Source organism: Oncorhynchus gorbuscha, linkage group LG03 (assembly GCF_021184085.1).
Source record: "Oncorhynchus gorbuscha isolate QuinsamMale2020 ecotype Even-year linkage group LG03, OgorEven_v1.0, whole genome shotgun sequence".
Lineage (NCBI taxonomy): Eukaryota > Metazoa > Chordata > Actinopteri > Salmoniformes > Salmonidae > Oncorhynchus > Oncorhynchus gorbuscha.
Genome location: NC_060175.1, coordinates 78,773,621 through 78,794,002, shown reverse-complemented (window position 1 = coordinate 78,794,002; position 20,382 = coordinate 78,773,621). Strand labels below are relative to the sequence as shown.

At 44.0% G+C, this 20,382-nt stretch overlaps 1 protein-coding gene and 1 long non-coding RNA gene across 3 annotated transcripts in view; one reads left to right on the top strand and one right to left on the bottom strand.

Annotated features, from left to right (window-relative positions):
• The window catches only part of cntn3a.2 (contactin 3a, tandem duplicate 2), a 71,051-nt gene that overhangs the window by 6,835 nt on the left and 43,834 nt on the right, over window positions 1-20,382 (bottom strand). Inside the window, exons 17-22 of the mRNA XM_046343838.1 lie at window positions 13,414-13,484; window positions 12,310-12,544; window positions 4,557-4,666; window positions 1,845-2,031; window positions 1,349-1,461; window positions 898-1,063 (exon numbers count right to left, since the gene is read on the bottom strand). Of these exons, the coding sequence (XP_046199794.1) occupies window positions 898-1,063; window positions 1,349-1,461; window positions 1,845-2,031; window positions 4,557-4,666; window positions 12,310-12,544; window positions 13,414-13,484 (882 nt within the window). The remainder of the gene's footprint in view (window positions 1-897; window positions 1,064-1,348; window positions 1,462-1,844; window positions 2,032-4,556; window positions 4,667-12,309; window positions 12,545-13,413; window positions 13,485-20,382) is intronic.
• LOC124031964 overlaps window positions 17,057-20,382 on the top strand; it is a 40,604-nt gene continuing 37,278 nt past the window's right edge. For both annotated transcript variants that reach the window (XR_006838188.1, XR_006838187.1), the window contains exon 1: window positions 17,057-17,304. This is a non-coding gene — a long non-coding RNA (uncharacterized LOC124031964). The remainder of the gene's footprint in view (window positions 17,305-20,382) is intronic.

Genomic DNA, 20,382 nt, shown 5'->3' with positions numbered 1-20,382 from the left:
CGTGAATCAGGCCTTCATAGTCAAATTGTTGCAAAGAAACCACTACTAAAGGATACCAATAAGAAGAAGGGACTAGCTCGGGCCAAGAAACACGTGCAATGGACATTAGACCAGTGGAAATCTGGCTTTTGGTCTGATGATTCCAAATCTTAGATTTTTGATTCCAACCGCCATGTCTTTGTGAGACGCAGAGTAGGTGAACGGATGATTTCCGCATGTGTGGTTCCCACCGTGAAGCATGGAGGAGGAGATGTGATGGTGTGGGGTCCTTTCCTTATGAATTCAAGGCACACTTAACCAGCATGGCTACCACAGCATTCTGCAGCGATACACCATCCCATCTGGTTTGGGCTTAGTGGGACTATCATTTGTTTTTCAACAGGACAATGACCCAACACACCTCCAGGCTGTGTAAGGGCTATTTGACCAAGAAGGAGAATGATGGAGGGCTACATCAGATGACCTGGCCTCCACAATCACCCGACTTCAACCCATTTGAGATGGCTTGGGATGAGTCGGACCGCAGAGGAAGGAAAAGCAGCCAACACGTGCTCAGCGTATGTGGGAACTCCTTCAAGGCTGTTAGAAAAGCATTCCAGTTGAAGCTGGTTGAAAGAATGCCAAGAGTGTGCAAAGCTGTCATCAAGGCAAAGGGTGGCTACTTTGAAGAATCTAAAATGTAAAATATATTTTGTTTGGTTTAACACTTCTTTGGTTACTACATGATTCCATATATGTTATTTCAGTTTTTATGTCTTCACTATTATTCTACAATGGAGAAAATAGTTCAAATAAAGAAAAACCCTTGAATGAGTAGGTGTTTCCAAACCTTTGACTGGTACTGTATATTTTCGTTGAACCCAGATCAGTTAATGCTTTACATTATGAGCAGCTTACTTAGTTTGTGGATGCGGATGGGATCTGTGGCTGGGCCAAGCCCTCCCTCGCTCAGCGACCTTATGTGGATGACATAGTCTTCATTGTCAACGAGGGTCAGCTCGGCTGTGGAATTGTTTGTCAAGAGCATGTTCTCTTCCTTATGTTTCAGACTCCTGTAAGACAGCTGATGGGGGGGGAAATAGAAAACATGGGAGTAGCATTCTTCATAATCAGCAAGTTAATTGGTGAAAAATTAGGATGGGATTTATCATTAGAAACTATACTGGGTGATGGACCAGACGACCACATAAGCTATGTGATTCTTCCTGGACATGTATCAGAAATAACTCAAAGATGTAGGTACAGCAGAAATATGTAGTACAGCAGATATTGATAAATATGTACATGGCCTAATTTGCCATTACTAGTTTGGAAATAAGTGGGAAGTTTGAGGATAATATGAACTCACTTGGTAACCGGTGACCTCTGACTCTGTTTCCATGGCTACCACCGGCTCCCAGTATATAGTGATCTGGGAGCCAATCAAGGTCCACTCAACATTTAGAGGAGGTTGTCCGGGTGCTGTTGGACACAAGCAGCATTCTGTCGTTAAGTTTCTTTGTATGTTACCATAACCAGTCATGACCTCACCCAGTCATCTTCACCAGTCATAGTGTCTCTATGGCTCGGCTCATTCTACTCTACACATTTTTCTCCTGACAGCTACCCACCATGCAGTTCAAATGTACCCTTTAAATAAGAGCTATTTCCCAACCACTGCCATAACGCCCTCCTCTGTCCTCCCCACTTGGCATTAATTAAAAAGAATATTGAACACTAATCAATCCTCTGTCCACAACACATTTGTCCAGTTTATTAATACATTTTCCCTTTTGCTGAGCAATTGATGGAATTCCCTCCATTGACCGTCTAGGCCAGTATTGTAGTGTGTTCAAGACACCTACGTGATTTCTTGGTGGTGGCGTTGATGGCGGGGAGGAAAGGGCCAGTACCAGCTGTGTTGAAAGCGCTGACTGTGAGAAAATACTGAGTGTTTCGCCCTAAGCCACTAACAGTGACCGATGTTTGACTCCCAGGTACCCTCACTTTCCCCATCGTCTCTGGCTTGGTGTCATCCTCCCAGTACACCACCTGTTGAAATTGGAGGAAATGGGAGTTTATCTTTTCATGTATTACTTGAATAGGGACAGAAGCAAACACATTGACACACTGAATAAACAACCATTCGATGCTACAGACTTGTGGACATATGGAGACATCTCAAACTGGGGATTTGGTTTATGCTAATATCTGAGCTCTGGTTGGCTATATGCCTTTTACTCCCGCCTCGCTTAAGGTAATTATTTTCATGAATCCCGAAGGGTGATACTTTAAGCAAGAACTTGGTAAAGGTTAGGTTTAAGGTTAAGTTTAGGGCAGTGCTGCCAACTCTCAGGCATTTTGGAGTGAGACACACACATTTGATCCTCTTCACACGCCACACCTCTTATTTCTCACGCAAGTACTGCTTTTATTTTCTATTTAATCCAGTGTATATTCAGTGTATTCACATTTCAACCGCGGAATCTCAACCTGGGAGATACTTCAGCTTCCTGCCATCGCACTGTGAACCGCGTCACATTGAGGCTTGTGATTGGTTTAGTAAGGGTCAGGTACAAATGGTGATTGGATACGTGTTTGTAAAAAACACCTCCCACGATTGTGGAAGGCAGCCACGACAGACTGGACAGGCACCTTCGTTCTTGCTGAACAAAGTTTATGAACTCAATTCTCAAAGAGCAGCACAACAACTTGTAGCACTGTTTTGTACACATAATTATAAACAAATGAATTTGCTGTCACAACCTGCCCCTGTCGCAAAATGCTTCCCTTTGACAGCATGCAATAATATAGCCTACCATAGTGATTTAATTCACCACTTGCATTAGCCCAGATCCATGGTGTCTTTCACAATAATGTATTTGGTCTAAGTCATCCCCTACAATGGGCTAAATATGTGAGCCGCTTCAGGAAACTAGGTGTAGGTCACTACTTCACAGGAGAGCCATTTGAACATAAACTTTTTTTTTGTTGGCAGAAATGCCTTCTGAACATGTGAACTTTCATGTGCCTTAATAACAAACTTGTATGCCATCTGTAAATACGAATAAAATTGTTCAATGACGGGCCTAGTTGGTTTAGCCGCTTAAAAAGACACCAACCTTCCCGCTAGCCGTGATTGGCTAAGATAATGAGTGGGCTGAAAATGCTGAGAGATGAGTTTGGATTGGTCTGCCATATAGCACGCTTCTGTCTTTTTGAAGGGCTCTCCAGTATTAGTACCAAAAGATTCAAAGGCCATTTCCTCAAAAGTGAGTTTAAATGTTTATCAACTTTCAAAGCAAAATTACTTTCCCATTGTTCCTCAACTGTAGTGTATGATACACCATTGTATGATAGTCTAATTTTATCCAATGTATAAAAAAACATCTCATATAGACTAATTGGTGTGCCTATCTTAGCAAGAACACTACTGTTATACGCCATAGTTTTACTATTTCACTTCTTACCAATTTTGCTGGTGTAATTAAATGTGAAATCTGATATGCCAACTTGTCTTTGAATGGATCTTTTGGTTTTTTTAACAATTCAATGAGGGCTATTCAATGAGGGCTATTCATTTTTGTACTCATTTATGGGCAGTGCTGAATATAGGTTACGTCATAAAATGAGAATAGGTTATATTGAAATGCCCCTTGTCCCAAATATCCTGTTTTGTCATTTTAGTATTGTGCACAAGCTGCTAGACAGATGTGGTAGGTATGAATGCAAAACATGTTTCCTATGTACAGAAAGATGATAGAGAGGTTTTGAAAATCAGCCTCAACCACCTGAAGATTGATATTCATTAGATCTTTTTGAATGTGGGGTAATTTGTAGAAATCAAATGTCACATGTTCAAATCCCCAGTATTTGGAAGACATAGATCAGGGGTGGCCAACCTTCTTGGGGAGTTTCCTCTATGCAGGAATTTCTCCCTATTTTAAAGGAATAGTTCACCAATTTAATTACATTTGAACTTGTTTATTTCTTATGAACAAGGGGAAACTGCAATTAGCCACGGCCACCAACCATTAATGTTAGCATTTTCCACCAGTTGGCAGTCTCCAAATTTCATGTCCAAATAATCTTAAAAGTAACTTAAAACCAAGTCGTTGAGATTTGAGTGTGTATTCAATTTGAAATGAATCCTGGTCATGACCAAAGCTGTGTGAAAATATACAGAATTGGCGAAAATTTGCTTTTGGGTGGATTTATGATAGCTTGGAGTGAGATTTCCTATCTTCAAAAGTTGGCATCCCTGGTTTGGTGTTTCTGGCCCAAAAACACAGCCTGTATTATGTGTTTGTGGTGTTGAGTACAGGTGACAGGAAGTAAAAAAAACAGGCAGATCAGCATTTTGCTTTGTATTCTTTAAAAGGGCCAAAGTGCTCTCGGGATGCTGCTGTGAAGGCCTGTATAATTTACCACACAAGTCATCCAATTAAATCAGCCGTTACCATGGAAACATGAAGTTTTGAAGTTGAGGCTTTGAGGTACACTGTGGGTGACGACAGGCATTGTAATTGTGTTGCACAAACTCGCTGTTTCATTTACATTTAAAACAGGAAATATACCTCGTAGCCGAGAACTCTTTCAGGAGTAAAGGATAGAGCCTGCCAATTCACATCAATTTCTGAGGCGGAAACACTTCTGGCCCAAACTCCCCCTGGCATACCACTCGGCTCTGAAAAGACACAACCGAGGAGAGTTTCACCCATTATTGAGAAACAACCAAGGCAAACGACTCTACAGACACATACAACCCATTTCAAACAAACATTTATGATCCTTCAGTTTATTGCAGTGGTCACCAACCTTTTCTGAGTCAAGATCACATTCTGAGTGAAAATGCATGCCGAGATCTACCGCTTTTTATTAACATGACTTAAAAAATTTAAGCCTATGCAACAATAACCAATTAAAAACAGTACTGTTGCAATGAGGTTTGTGCAGAAAGCTATAGGCTCAATACATTAAAACAGCATACTGGCTTTGCATGAATTTGCCTGCCAATGCATTGTTGTTCGGGACATTCTTTTACAATTCTATTTCAAAATTTGAGGATCACACCGGTAATATATCCATTGTTGTATTACTTGTGAGGCACAGCTGAGTGAGCAAACATTTAAATAATTAGCTTTTTATTTTACTGGGCTGATGGTGCCTGCATCTGATGGTCAGTCTCAAAAAGGGACACCGTCTTCCAGCTGATGGTGAAACTCGGGTCGCACCGCACAAATCCATGTTGTTACTAGTATGAACAGAGAAAGTCAAATATTCCTTGATATTACAAAAGACCCAAGCCGCTAATAATAACAACAACGCAAGCCTATATACACTTTCCTATTCATTCATTACTGCTGCACTGCTTGTTGTAGCGCTAGTGGAAATAGGAAGAACGTACATTTTATGGGTTATAAAAGTGTTAAATACAAAGTGTTGACAGTGCTGAGTAAGATCTTAAACATGAACTCACTCAAAAACAGCAGCTCTTTGCTGTATTCATTGACAGTCTCTCTCATGGTTTTAAACATTAGGAATCTCACAGTATCAATTTTATCATAGTTTTCTTTTATGCCTGCTAGGTTACTGCAGACTCGGTCACCTGAGCAATCTGATTGGCCAGCGGTGGCATAATGCACTTGATTTCCTCTCCAGGCCTACCTTCAGACACATTAAATGGCAAGTTTACCTACCCGGCGCGCAGGGCAGCTGAATTGGATACACCTACCACCAACAGCCCGTCATGCTGGAGTGTCATGTTAGGATGAGCCTGCAGGAAGGATACCACATAAGGGAGAAGGATGTCTTCCCTGTAACGCACAGCATTGAGATTGCCTGTAATGACAACAGGCTCAGTCTGATGATGTTGTGACACCGCCCCAGACCATGACGGACCCTCCACCTCCAAATTGATCCCGCTCAAGAGTACAGGCCTCAGTGTAACGCTCATTCCTTCGACGATAAACATGATTCCGACCATCACCCCTGGTGAGACAAAACCGCGACTCGTCAGTGAAGAGCACTTTTTGCCAATCCTGTCTGGTCCAGCGATGGTGGGTATGTGCCCATAGGCGACGTTGTTGCCGGTGAAATCTGGTGAGGACCTGCCTTACAACCGGCCTACAAGCCCTTAGTCCAGCCTCTCTCAGCCTATTGCGGACAGTCTGAGCACTGATGGAGCGATTGTGCATTCCTGGTGTAACCCGGGCAGTTGTTGCCGCCATCCTGTACCTGTCCCGCAGGTGTCATGTTCGGATGTACCGATTCCCGTGCAGGTGTTATTACACGTGGTCTGCCACTGCGAGGACGATCAGCTGTCCGTCCTGTCTCCCAGTAGCGCTGTCTTAGGCGTCTCACAGTACGGACATTGCAATTTATTGCCCTGGCCACATCTGCAGTCCTCACACCTCCTTGCAGCATGCCTAAGGCACATTCACGTAGATGAGCAGGGACCCTGGGCATCATTCTTTTGGTGTTTTTCAGAGTCAGTAGAAAGGTCTCTTTAGTGTCCTAAGTTTTCGTAACTGTGACCTTAATTGCCTACCGTCTGTAAGCTGAAGGTGTCTTAACGACCGTTCCACAGGTTCATGTTCATTACTTGTTTATGGTTCATTGAACAAGCATGGGAAACAGTGTTTAAACCCTTTACAATGAAGATCTTTGAAAGACAGGGTCCTGAAAAAGGGACGTTTCTTTTTTTGCTGAGTATATTAACTTTGGTACTTTATTTAAAGTAACTGTCCAGTAAAAATCTAATTTTTAAAAGTTAATATTATGTTAATTCATACCCAAATAATGTTGTTGATTCATCCTATACTTGTATTTGTGGCCAAAGCATAAATTGGATTTAAAAAACACTTCACAAATCCCACTTCAAACTCGTATCTCAAACAGACATTTAAAAACAATGTTTGCCATTTCCTCGTAAATGATGATGTCATCTTCCTGAAGGGGATGAGCTGGCCAATCTGCTGTCTACTCAAATTCATATTTTTTATGACTGGTATATGCCCACACCCTGGTCAGTTTCACCTGTCCTCGTTATTGTCTCCATCCCCTCCAGTTATCGCTTCGTTCCCACAATGTATTTATCTCTGTGTTTCCTGTCTCTCTGTGCCAGTTCGTCTTGTACGTTTCCAAGTCAACCAGTGTTTCTCCCATTCTCCTGCTTTTTGCATTCTCCTTTTTCTCATCCTCCCGGTTTTGACCCTTGCCTGTTTCTGGACTTTGTACCCGCCTGCCTGACCATTCTGCCTGCCTTGACCACGAGCCTGTCTGCTACTCTGTACCTCCTGTACTCTGATCTGGTTTTGACCTTTTGCCTGTTCACGACCATTCTCTTTGCTACCCCTTTGGTTTAATAATCATTGTAAGACTCCAACCATCTGCCTCCTGTGTCTGCATTTGGGTCTCGCCTTGTGTCATGATAGTACGAACTGGCCATGACAGACCCAGCAGACTTGGACCAGCTCCACCATGCTGTCTCCCTACAGGGAGCCACCATTGAGAGACATCAGGAGTTGCTACAGGCCCTTTTGGAAGGGCTCAGTTCCTTGACGGAATGCCACGACCATGGGTTTAAGGCTATTATGGAGCAAATCAGGGCATTAGCTCAGACTGTCTGCCACCTCTGAAAAACCCCAACCACTCAGTAATTTTTTTCCCCCATCTGTGGTGAGTTGATATAGCCTATCCTGACTCCCCGTGAACCCCGTTTACCTAGTCCAGAGCGATATTTGGGGAATCCTGGTGCCTGCCGGGGTTTTCATTCTCAGTGGTCGCTTATTTTTGAGTTGTAGCCATCTTCGTTTTCTTCAGACCGATCAGAGATAGCGTATATAATTACACTAATGTCAGGAAGGGCGCTCTCCTGGGCTTCGGCAGTTTGGGAACAACAATCTGCCATTTGCGGGTATTTGGAGGAATTTATTGCAGAGGTGAGAAGTTTTTGAGTCTCCGGTATCTGGGAGAAAGGCAGCCAGCAAATTGCTTGACTTGCGTCAAAACTCCCGTAGTGTGGCAGACTACGCGGTGGATTTTTGCACGTTGGACGCCGAGAGTGCCTGGAATCCGGAGTCTCTTTTTGATACTTTTCTGCACGGATTATCTGAGGAGGTTAAGGATGAGCTAGCTGCTTGGGAACTGCTGTTGGATCTTGACTCCCTTATCGCCTTAACCATTAAACTGGATGGACGCCTAAGGGAACACAAGAGTGAGAGGAGGTCTGGTCTCGGGCACACTCGTGCACCTGACATGGCGCGTTCACCTCCAATGGAATCCGGAAGTTTCTGAAGGCAGCTCTTCCGAGAGGAATCGAAGCCACCCGAGCTCTCACATGAATCTACGACGGGTGAGTTGGATACTCCTGAGCCTATGCAGTTGGGAAGAACTAGGCTATCAGTTTGGGAGCGCTTATAGAGGATGAATAATAACCGTTGTCTGTACTGTGGATGGGCAGGACATTTTATAGCTACCTGCCCTATTAGGAAACCCTTGTCTCTAGTGGGTACCAGTACTATGGGGAGTCAGATTGGGAGTTCCCTAATTCCTATCACCCGCACACCCCTTTTTGCTCTTGTGCTGTTGGGAGACCAATCTAAGTCTCTCCGAGTGCTCATTGACTCTGGGGCTGATGAATGTCTTATAGATGCCACGATAGCTTCGTAGCTTGGTATTCCCACTCAGCCTTTCTCTGTGCCCATGGATGCTAGGGCACTGGACGGCCGCTCTATAGGGGAAGTCACCTATAGTACTGTGCCCGTTCAATTACTAGTTTCTGGTAACCACAGTGAGACAATTCAGTTCCTCCTCATTACCTCTCCCCATGTTCCGGTGGTTTTGGGATTTTCCTGGCTTCAAAAGCCCAACCCGGTGATTGATTGGACCACAAGCTCCATCCTGATTTGGAGCCCATTTTGCCATTCCCACTGCCTTCAAGGAGCACAGCCTTCCTCAAGTCATCTTCCTCAGGATGTTAGCAAGACTCTGGATGTCTGCTATCCCCACAGAATACCATGACCTCCTGGAAGTGTTCAGTAAGGCACGTGCTACTTCCCTTCCCCCACACCCTCCTTACGATTGTGCCATTCATCTTCTCCCAGGCACTACACCACCTTGGGGTTGATTTTGTATTCTCTGTCTGGACCAGAGACCAAAGCTATGGAGGAGTACATAGAGGAGTCTGTCCACTGGGGCCATCCGTCTGTCTGCATCTCCTGCCGTCGCAGGGTTTTTCTTTGTGGAGAAGAAGGACAAGACCCCGCGTCTGTGCATTGACTACCGGGGACTTAATGACATTACTGTCAAGAATCTTTACCCCTTACCTCTCCTTGGCATTTGAACCTCTCCAGGGGGCCATCATATTTATTAAGTTGGACCTTTGAAATGCCTACCACTTGGTTCGGATATGCGAGGGGGATGAGTGGACATCAACACAGCCAGTGGACATTATGAGCACCAAGTCATGCCATTTGGACTCACCAATGCCCCCGCTGTCTTACAGGCTTTGGTCAATGATGTGCTTCGGGACATGCTAAACCGTTTTGTGTTCGTGTACCTTGACGTCATCCTGGTTTTTCCCGATCTACACAAGAACATGTTCTTCATGTCAGATGGGTCCTTCAGCGCCTCCTGGAGAACCAACTGTTTGTGAAAGCCGAGAATTGTTCCACCGCTCTACTATCACCTTTCTGGGATGTCATTGGTGAGGGCGATGTTCAGATGGATCTTGGAAAGGTGAAAGCAGTGGTGGATTGGCCTCAACCAACGTCCAGGGTGCAGTTGCAACAGTTTCTTGGTTTGCAAACTTTATCGCTGTTTCATTCGGGACTACAGCCCCCTGGAGTCCCCCCTCTCGGCACTCACCTCTCCCAAGGTACCGTTCAAATGGTCTCTAGCTCTCGACAAAGCCTTTGTGGACCTGAAGCATCGGTTCACAACAGCACCCATCCTCATCCTTCAGGACCCCTCGCGTCAATTTGTGGTTGAAGTGGATGCTTTGGATGTTGGAGTGGGTGCCATTCTGTTTCACCGATCTGCCCAGCACCAGATGCTTCATCCCTGTGCTTTCCTGTCTCATAATTTCAATCCTGCTAAGAGGAACTACGATGTTGGCAACCGAGAACTGGCGGTGAAGATGGCGTTGGAAGTGTGGAGGCACTGGCTGGAAGGAGCAGAACAGCCATTCCTGGTCTGGACGGACCATAACAACCTGGAATATCTCTGTACAGCCAATCGCTTCAACTTCAGGCCCCCGGTGGGCCCTCCTCCTGTTCAACAGATATAACTTCACCATCTCCGACCGCCCAGGGTCAAAGAATGTGAAGCCTGACGCCCTCTCCCGCCTACACAGTTCCTCTGCCACACCCTCAACCTCTGAAACCATTCTCCCTACCTCATGCCTTGCTGCCACTGTGGATTGGGGTATTGAGAACCTGGTCCGCAAGGCACAACGCTCCTAGCCTGGACCTGAAGGGGTCCCGGCTAAGCGGCTGTTTGTCCCTAGTCCAGTCCGGTCCCGGGTCCTGGAATGGGCTCATTCCTCCAGGCTGACATGTAATCCAGGGTCCCGTCGTACACTAGCCTTCATTCGACAATGTTTCTGGTGGCCCACAATGGTCCCTGATGTCTCTGCCTTCACCACCGCAGGCACTGTTTGTGCTCAAAACAAGACTCCACGCAAGCTCCTTCTGGCGTCCTGCAGCCACTACCGGTTCCTCATGGTCCCTGGTCTCATATATCTCTGAACTTTGTCACTGGGCTCCCGCCGTCTGATGGAAACACTGTCATTCTGATGGTAGTCAACCGGTTCTCCAAGGCAGCCCATTTCCTCCCTCTCGCCAAACTACCTTCTGCCAAGGAGACGGGCCAGCTTATGGTGCAGCATGTCTTCCGAATCCATGGACTCCCAATAGACATGGTCTCCGATCGGGGTCCTCAGTTCTCGTCTCAGTTCTGGAAGGCATTCTGAACCCTTATTGGGTCGTCGGCCAGCCTGTCATCCAGATTCCATCCCCAAATTAACGGTCAGTCGGAGCAAGCCTATCAAGACCTGGAGACCACCTTAAGGTGCCTGGTCTCAACCAACCCCACTACCTGGAGCCGTCAACTTGTCTGGGTGGTGTATGCCCGGAACACTCTTCCCAGTCCTGTCACAGGACTCACCCCATGGAGAACTCAAAAGGGGAATCAGCCTCCACTCTTCCCTGAACAAGAGCAGGAGGTCAGCGTACCCTCGGCCCAGATGTTTGTCCACCGCTGTCAATGTACCTGGAGACGAGCCATGGCGGCTATTCTCAAGACCAACTCCAGGTATCGTCGACAAGCAGATCGTCGCCAGACCCCAGCTCCCCGCTACCGCAGAGGGCAGAGGGTATGGCTGTCCACACGGGACCTGCCCCTTCGGGTAGAGTCCCACAAACAGTCCCCTTGTTTCATTGGTCCTTTTCCCATCTCCAGAGTTCCACTGCTGTCCATCTTGTGTTACCACGTACCCTCTGTCTTCACCCTACCTTCCATATGTCTAGGATTAAGCCTGTGTCTCACTGTTCTTTGTCTTCTGTCCCTAGGCCCACCCACCCCTCCCCGTGTCATTGATGGCCATCCGGCCTACACGGTAAAACATCTCCTGGGTGTTCGACCATGGAGCAGGGGTTTCCAGTACCTGGTTAACTGTGAGGGTTAGGGCCCGGAGGAGAGGTGCTGGGTTCCCGCTAGAGACATCCTGGATCCAGCCCTCATCACCGACTTCCACCGCCGACACCCCAGTCAACCAGGTATGAGCCCAGGTAGGACACCAGGTGGCGTCCCTAGAGGGGGAGGGGGATACTGTCACACCCTGATCAGTTTCACCTGTCCTCGTTATTGTCTCCACCCCCTCCAGGTGTCACTTGTTTTCCCCAGTGTATTTATCCCTGTTTTTCCCGTTCTCCTGCTTTTTGCATTCTCCTTTTTCTCGTCCTCCCGGGTTTGACCCTTGCCCGTTTCTGGACTTTGTACCCGCCTGCCTGACCATTCTGCCTGCCTTGACAACAAGCCTGTCTGCCACTCTGTACCTCCTGTACTCTGATCTGGTTTTGACCGTTTTTCCTGTCCACGAACATTCTCTTGCCTACCCTTTTGGATTAATAATCATTGTAAGACTCCAACCATCTGGCCTCCAATGTGTGCATTTGGATCTCGCCTTGTGCTTTAAAACAGTCAAACAGTCAGGATACATAAAATAAATCCTATCATACCCTTTCAAATAGGTGGTTGTGGAAACCAATGAAGCAAGGAAAGGACCTTTTTTTGGAACTGTTGGAGTATACATGGTTTATCTCTCACCTTCCTCTGCAGAGTAGATGGTGACCACGGGACTGAACGGGCCCTGCCCTTTGCTGTTATAGGCTCCCACCTTCACGTGGAAGGGTGAGAAGGGAGCGATGCTGTCGTTCCGGTACACATAGCGGGATGCCCCTGGAGCAGAGGTGGCGACGTGGGTCCAGGTCATCTCACCGAGGCCACGGAACGCGATAATGTAACCGAAGCTCTCACCGTTCTGCAGTTCCTCGGGAACAGGCTGGGAGTGAAACACAACTATAGTGATATTAAAACACATACAAAACACACATTCAGCGAGTCATCATGCCAGACACCATCACATCCAATCTCACAACCATGACCTTCAAATTTGTTTTCTTTGCTACCTGACTATAATTGAAATGAGCAAGAAAAGCAGATATTAAAACTATTGGGGGCATTATATATTTCCCTGCAGCCTTTTTAATGGAACATTATTCCCACAGTTCTTGAAATTAAATATTTTCAATAATAGGTGAAGAGTAGAACTCTTAATGTATTTAGCTTATATCATCATTACATTATTTGTTTGGCACTTATGATGCCTAAACATTTTATCTGATGTAACTTTGCAGTACTGCAGTTTTGCAACAGTGTGGGATTTCCAAGGTTCTGATTTGATTGAATTGTACCCTTTTAATCATTCAAAGTATCATGAATTGAAAACAATTCATCTGTCAGGTGGCATGTTCTGCATTTGTTTGCCAAGGGCTTATACTGGCGCCTCAACTAAGGAATTACAACCGCTGCTCCGGAGCCACATTTCAACAGCTCTGGATTTACAACACCCACAAGCCAACTAACTGATTTAATGTAAAATAATAAGCACCTTATTAAATGATATACAAGTAAGGACAACAGTTTCCTTTTAGCAGGGCGGCAGGTAGCCTAGTGGTTAGAGCGTTGGACTTGTAACCAAAAGGTTGCAAGATCAAATCCCTGAGCTGACAAGGTAAACATCTGCCATTCTGCCACAGTTAACCCACTGTTCCTAAGCCATCATTGAAAATAAGAATTTGTTCTTAACTGACTTGCCTTATTAAATTAAGATAAATAAATTACAGGAGACTGGAACAAACGACGACTTACCTCCCATGTAACAACCAACTCTGATCTGCTGCCTCCCCCTCCTCCAACATCAGTGGGTGCAGCATCAGGAACTACACAACAGAGGCTATGTTTATGACAACACTAGTCTGGCACATACATGTCTTTTGTTTCAGATAGCTTGAGACATTTGTATTGACAAAGCTATTTGAAGCAGATCTGGGTACAAATAATATTTGTTTTGCTTTATACTTTGAACATTTGATTGAGCCTGTCTGGAGTTCCAGATGGTTGGGTTTTTTGGGACTTCCAATTCCATTGGCTCCACTGCGCCAGACAAGCTCGTTTAACCACGGCTTAATAAGAATATTTTATATAAACAAATACTTTTTGAGCCCGGGCCCGATTGGAGGAGGGTTGTATCCAACAGCTGGGTCATTCCAACAGTTGACTGCCTTTTGGGTAGTGTAATTTGCAAATACAAAACTTTCACCTATGACATTCTGTTATAGAACATTTTATAAAGTAATAAAGAAAAATGTATAAAGTAAGTGCCAATTAACAGGGTTGACGTAACAGGGTTTAAGTTCATCTTAAATTAGCCATAACTCTTGTGACATGGAGAATGGAAGCTTGCTGTGTGCAACAAGGAGGGGCAATTGAATGCAAGTTTCACAAAAAATGTAATTGCTAAAACATTTCTAGCCTATCTACGTTTCTATAGGAAACAGGGTTGATGTGTTATTGTCATCCGTCTCAGTTTTCCACCACAAAACACCAGAAGATCCAGCTCACCTGCTTTTACACTATGATTTGACTACTAGATGTTCAATGTTTTTTTTATATATTTTTTTATTTTGAGAATAGTATCACCATAATAAAACGAGAGTTCAGTTCACTTAACAGCGTTGGCCTTAAAATTAATCACGTGAAATAAATAATCATCTTCAGAAATTAGGTTGAAACTCTTCTAGAAGTCAGAAAAACATGAGGGACATGTCAAAATGCAGATTTTTGGCACTTTAACAAGTCTTTATCATATTGAAAATCTGATTTATTCATTTTCCATGTGGTCTATATTAAAGTAAGTTATTTCAGAAGCTAGTAGATGCATGTCTTACAAACAGCTGCAAATCCCAATAAAACTACACCACGTTTTGAAGTTCACTTGCTTTGTATAATAATATATATAAATAATAATAATAATATATGCCATTTAGCAGACGCTTTTATCCAAAGCGACTTACAGTCATGTGTGCATACATTCTATGTATGGGTGGTCACGGGGATCGAACCCACTACCCTGGCGTTACAAGCGCCATGCTCTCTATCATGACTCTAGAAAAGATGTTTAGTGGGTCAGAGTTCAGAATTTTTTTAGTCTCATTGCACAAACCTTTGCTAGCAAGTTTCTCACGCTGGCTATAGCCGGGTGAGGGGCAGGCCTGTCCGGGCAAGTCCAGGAGGGTTGCCGAGCAACCTGCGCCTCGGAAAAGATCAACATCTGCATGGTTTCCACTAGTTACCACAACCACAAAGTCAAAATTTAAGAATTTAATGTTAGGGTTAGGCAAATGTTAGCAGTGTGGTTAAGGTTAGCGCTAAGGTTAGGGCTAGATTTAAGAAAATAAATTGTAGAAATAGGGGGGGTTCATGACTTGTGGCAACTAGTGGCGACCCATCTGCATCATCCATGCTATCCGGGATCCTTGGGACGTCTCTGCATAGCGCGACAAATCGCCTTGATTCAATGCTAGGTTCGGACAAAGAGTGTAAAGAGAAGCAACTGTCATATCAGTGCTTGACTTGGGATGAGAGGTGCAGGAGCAGTGGCGACCCGTCATTCAGGGCAGGGGCAGGGGCAGAGCCCCACCTATTTTGAGCCCCACCTGTTTTGCTAAAACAAAAAATATATATACAGCACCAGTCAAAAGTTTGGACACACCTGGTCATTCCAGGTTTTTTCTTAGTTTTTAGTAATTTACCTAATTTTTTAAATAATAGTGAAGACATCAACACTATGAAATTACACATAGGGAATAATGTAGTAACCAAAAAAGTGTTAAACCAATCAAAATATATTTTGGATTCTTCAAAGTAGCCACCCTTTGCCGTGATGACAGATTTGCACAATCTTTCATTCCCTCAACCAGCTTCACCTGGAATGCTTTTCCAACAGTCTTGAAGGAGTTCCCACATATGCTCAGCACGTGTTGGCTGCTTTTCCTTCCTCTGCGGTCCAACTCATCCCAAACCATCTCAATTGGGTTGAAGTCGGGTGATTGTGAAGGCCAGGTCATCTGATGCAGCCCTCCACCACTCCCCTTCTTGGTCAAATAGCTCTTACACAGCCTGGAGGTGTGTTGGGTCATTGTACTGTTGAAAACCAGATGGGATGGCTTATCGACGCAGAATGCTGTGGTAGCCATGCTGGTTAAGAGTGCCTTGTATTTAAAAATAATCACTGACAGTGTCACCAGCAAAGCACCCCACACCATCACACATCCTCCTCCATGCTTCACGGTGGGAATCACACATGAAGAGATCATCCGTTCACCTACTCTGCTTCTCACAAAGACACGGCGGTTGGAACCAAAAATCTCCATTTGGAATCATCCGACAAAAGGACAGATTTCCACCAGTCTAATGTCCATTAATTGTGTTTCTTGGCCCAAGCAAGTCTCTTCTTCTTATTGGTGACCTTTAGTAGTGGTTCCTTGCAGCAATTCAACCATGAAGGCCTGATTCACGCAGTCTCCTCTGAACAGTTGATGTTGAGATGTGTTTTGACTGGTGCTGTATATATATTTTTTGTTTTAGCAAAACAGGTGGGGCTCTGAATGACGGGTCGCCACTGCTCCTGCACCTCTCATCCCAAGTCAAGCACTGATATGACAGTTGCTTCTCTTTACACTCTTTGTCCGAACCTAGCATTGAATCAAGGCGATTTGTCGCGCTATGCAGAGACGTCCCAAGGATCCCGGATAGCATGGATGATAGGAATACCTAGGATAGGATAAGTAATCCCTCTCACCCCCCCCCTTTAAGATTTAGATGCACTATTGTAAAGTGACTGTTCCACTGGATGTCATAAGGTGAATGCACCAATTTGTAAGTCACTCTGGATAAGAGCGTCTGCTAAATGACTTAAATGTAAATGTAAATGTGTCTGTTACTTGAACTCTGTGAAGCATTTATTTGGGCTACAGTTTTTGAGGCTGGTAACTCTAATGAACTTATCCTCTGCAGCAGAGGTAACTCTCTGGGTCTTCCTTTCCTGTGGCGGTGCTCATGAGAGCAATTTTCATCATAGGCACACCTTCCAGGTGAAGTTGGTTAAGAGAATGCCAAGAGTGTGTAAACCTGTCATCAAGGCAAAGGGTGGCTACTTTGGCTATCCGAAAATGTTAATTACTTGCTTAATATAAGGAATTTGAAATGATTTCTACGTTTACTTTTGATACTTAATGTATATTAACATTACATTTACTTTTGATACTTAAGTATATTTAAAACCAAATACTTTTAGACTTTTACTCAAGTAGTATTTCAATGGGGGACATTTACTTTTACTTTCACTTTTACTTGAGTCATTTTCTATTAAGATATCTTGACTTTTACTCAAGTATGACAATTGGGTACTTCTTCCGCCACTGGGAATGAGTAGGTGTGTCCAACGTTTGAATCGTACAGTATTTCACAACACTGCCGGTGAAAAGACGACGAGTCTACAACGTTAATGCTTATAGCTAAAAGGTTAACAAGCGAGATCTTGTAGTACGGCTAGTTATGTTTTGAATTGGCTATATAGTTAATGAAATTCTTTTCTAGGCTACCTGCTGCTGAAATGTCTCTCTCTCCTCGAGCAACAGCCCATTCGCACTGGCACACATGCAGATGAAGCACAGCACACACAGAGAGACGCACTGAAGGGTAGGCCTAATTCTGATCATGGCTGATATGTACATTTTTAAGTGATTGAGCATATATTTTAAAAAGGAAAACGTTAAAATTCCATGACTTTTCCAGGATTTTCATGACAGTAAGAACCCTCATTTGGCAATTTGGAACAGCACATCCTGTACATTCAGTCTGGCGCATTCTCAATCGGCGAATTCTCAAACTCGAACAGACTACTGACACGTATACACCGGATTTACAGACTAGCGGCAAATAAACCTGAACAGTGGAATCAGGATATGAATGCCCACTCTCCATTGTTATTCAATGCAGATCTCGCCTTAATTCCGCTTTGATCAACCTTTTTTTTACACTGTGTGTGTGTGAATCCAGGCTGGTGATAAGCCACTTTGTTTTATAGAGGAGCCCGTACGCTGTTCCCCCAAAATTGGAGGTGGGATGACGGCACTCCGGACAGTTCCGGCCTAAGTCAAGCACTGAGTCAGATGCATCATAATAGCCCGGAAGTAGAGCCACACTGGGTGCCAGATTTGAAACGGAATTACATTGAAAACAATGGAGCAGGGTCGAGCATATTAAAACTCAATTCAATGTATTTTTGGGAAGGTCTGTGATCACAATTCTAGTAATAAATTACATTTAAACATCAGATGGTTTTGGGGAGCTATTTCATAGTTTTATCACGGTTCCATTATTTTCCTATTTTCGTTTTATAGGAACCCTATACTGTATACATCCCTTTTGTGAATATGCCCTGAAATATTTTTGTGCAACCTGGAATTACAATTTAAGAGGACCAGTGCTTCTATAGTGAAACAAATTTCACACCTGTGCTGTTTGCGAGCAATTGTTGTTACATTGTACAGTATATTGTTTCTTCAGCATACCGCACTAGCGAGCAACAGCATAACGTCACTTCACAGAGAGAACCACAGAGAACCATGAGTTCTTCAAGTTTAGCTGTATCCACACACTTTTGAATGATCTGAATGATGATGAAGACCGTGAAGGACGTGATTGAATTTACGATATGCAACAGGGATTGGCAACTAGGTTTGGCCTCCAGTGAATTTCTTCCTGAGCTTGTAGCTAGTCAGCGGGCCAGAACAGCAAAGGCTAGCAAAGACTCGCAGCCCAATTCATAGGCCTACACTACACATTGAACACATCTGGTTAGTGGGCTAAATAATTAAATGACGATAACATAAAAATGTCAATGTCTCTATTAATACCCTATTAAGTGATATTCATCTTACCATACTTCTCAGATGCCAAACCAGTGTCTTGTTTGCAACAAAACTGTCGCTGTAAGTAAATAATTAAATATGAGACGTCATCATGAATCCACCTCAGACATGAGACATGAGTCTGATGAAGAATTTGAAGCTGGCTACTCGTCCGTGGCTTAACCCAAAAGCAAAAGATACAAGTGCGTCCCTAAAAGCTGCCTGGGCTTAAAAACATATTCTCTTTTACATAACTTGAATATCTCAATTGATACAGTGCCTTGCGAAAGTATTTGGCCCCCTTGAACTTTGCGACCTTTTGCCACATTTCAGGCTTCAAACATAAAGATATAAAACTGTATTTTTTGTGAAGAATCAACAACAAGTGGGACACAATCATGAAGTGGAATGACATTTATTGGATATTTCAAACTTTTTTAACAAATCAAAAACTGAAAAATTGTCAGTGCAAAATTATTCAGCCCCCTTAAGTTAATACTTTGTAGCGCCACCTTTTGCTGCGATTACAGCTGTAAGTCGCTTGGGTTATGTTTTGCACATCGAGAGACTGAAATTTTTTCCCATTCCTCCTTGCAAAACAGCTCGAGCTCCGTGAGGTTGGATGGAGAGCATTTGTGAACAGCAGTTTTCAGTTCTTTCCACAGATTCTCGATTGGATTCAGGTCTGGACTTTGACTTGGCTATTCTAACACCTGGATATGTTTATTTTTTAACCATTCCATTGTAGATTTTGCTTTATGTTTTGGATCATTGTCTTGTTGGAAAACAAATCTCCGTCACAGTCTCAGGTCTTTTGCAGACTCCATCAGGTTTTCTTCCAGAATGGTCCTGTATTTGGCTCCATCCATCTTCCCATTAATTTTAACCATCTTCCTTGTCCCTGCTGAAGAAAAGCAGGCCCAAACCATGATGCTGCCACCACCATGTTTGACAGTGGGGGTGGTGTGTCCAGGGTGATGAGCTGTGTTGCTTTTACGCCAAACATAACGTTTTGCATTGTTGCCAAAAGGTTAAATTTTGGTTTCATCTGACCAGAGCACCTTCTTCCACATGTTTGGTGTGTCTCCCAGGTGGCTTGTGGCAAACTTTAAACAACACTTTTTATGGATATCTTTAAGAAATGGCTTTCTTCTTGCTACTCTTCCATAAAGGCCAGATTTGTGCAATATACGACTGATTGTTGTCCTATGGACAGAGTCTCCCACCTCAGCTGTAGATCTCTGCAGTTCATCCAGAGTGATCATGGGCCTCTTGGCTGCATCTCTGATCAGTCTTCTCCTTGTATGAGCTGAAAGTTTAGAGGGACGGCCAGGTCTTGGTAGATTTGCAGTGGTCTGATACTCCTTCCATTTCAATATTATCGCTTGCACAGTGCTCCTTGGGATGTTTAAAGCTTGGGAAATCTTTTTGTATCCAAATCTGGCTTTAAACTTCTTCACAACAGTATCTCGGACCTGCCTGGTATGTTCCTTGTTCTTCGTGATGCTCTCTGCACTTTTAACGGACCTCTGAGACTATCACAGTGCAGGTGCATTTATACGGAGACTTGATTACACACAGGTGGATTGTATTTATCATCATTAGTCATTTAGGTCAACATTGGATCATTCAGAGATCCTCACTGAACTTCTGGAGAGAGTTTGCTGCACTGAAAGTAAAGGGGCTGAATAATTTTGCACGGCCAATTTTTCAGTTTTTGATTTGTTAAAAAAGTTTGAAATATCCAATAAATGTCGTTCCACTTCATGATTGTGTCCCACTTGTTGTTGATTCTTCACAAAAAAATACAGTTTTATATCTTTATGTTTGATGCCTGAAATGTGGCAAAAGGTCGCAAAGTTCA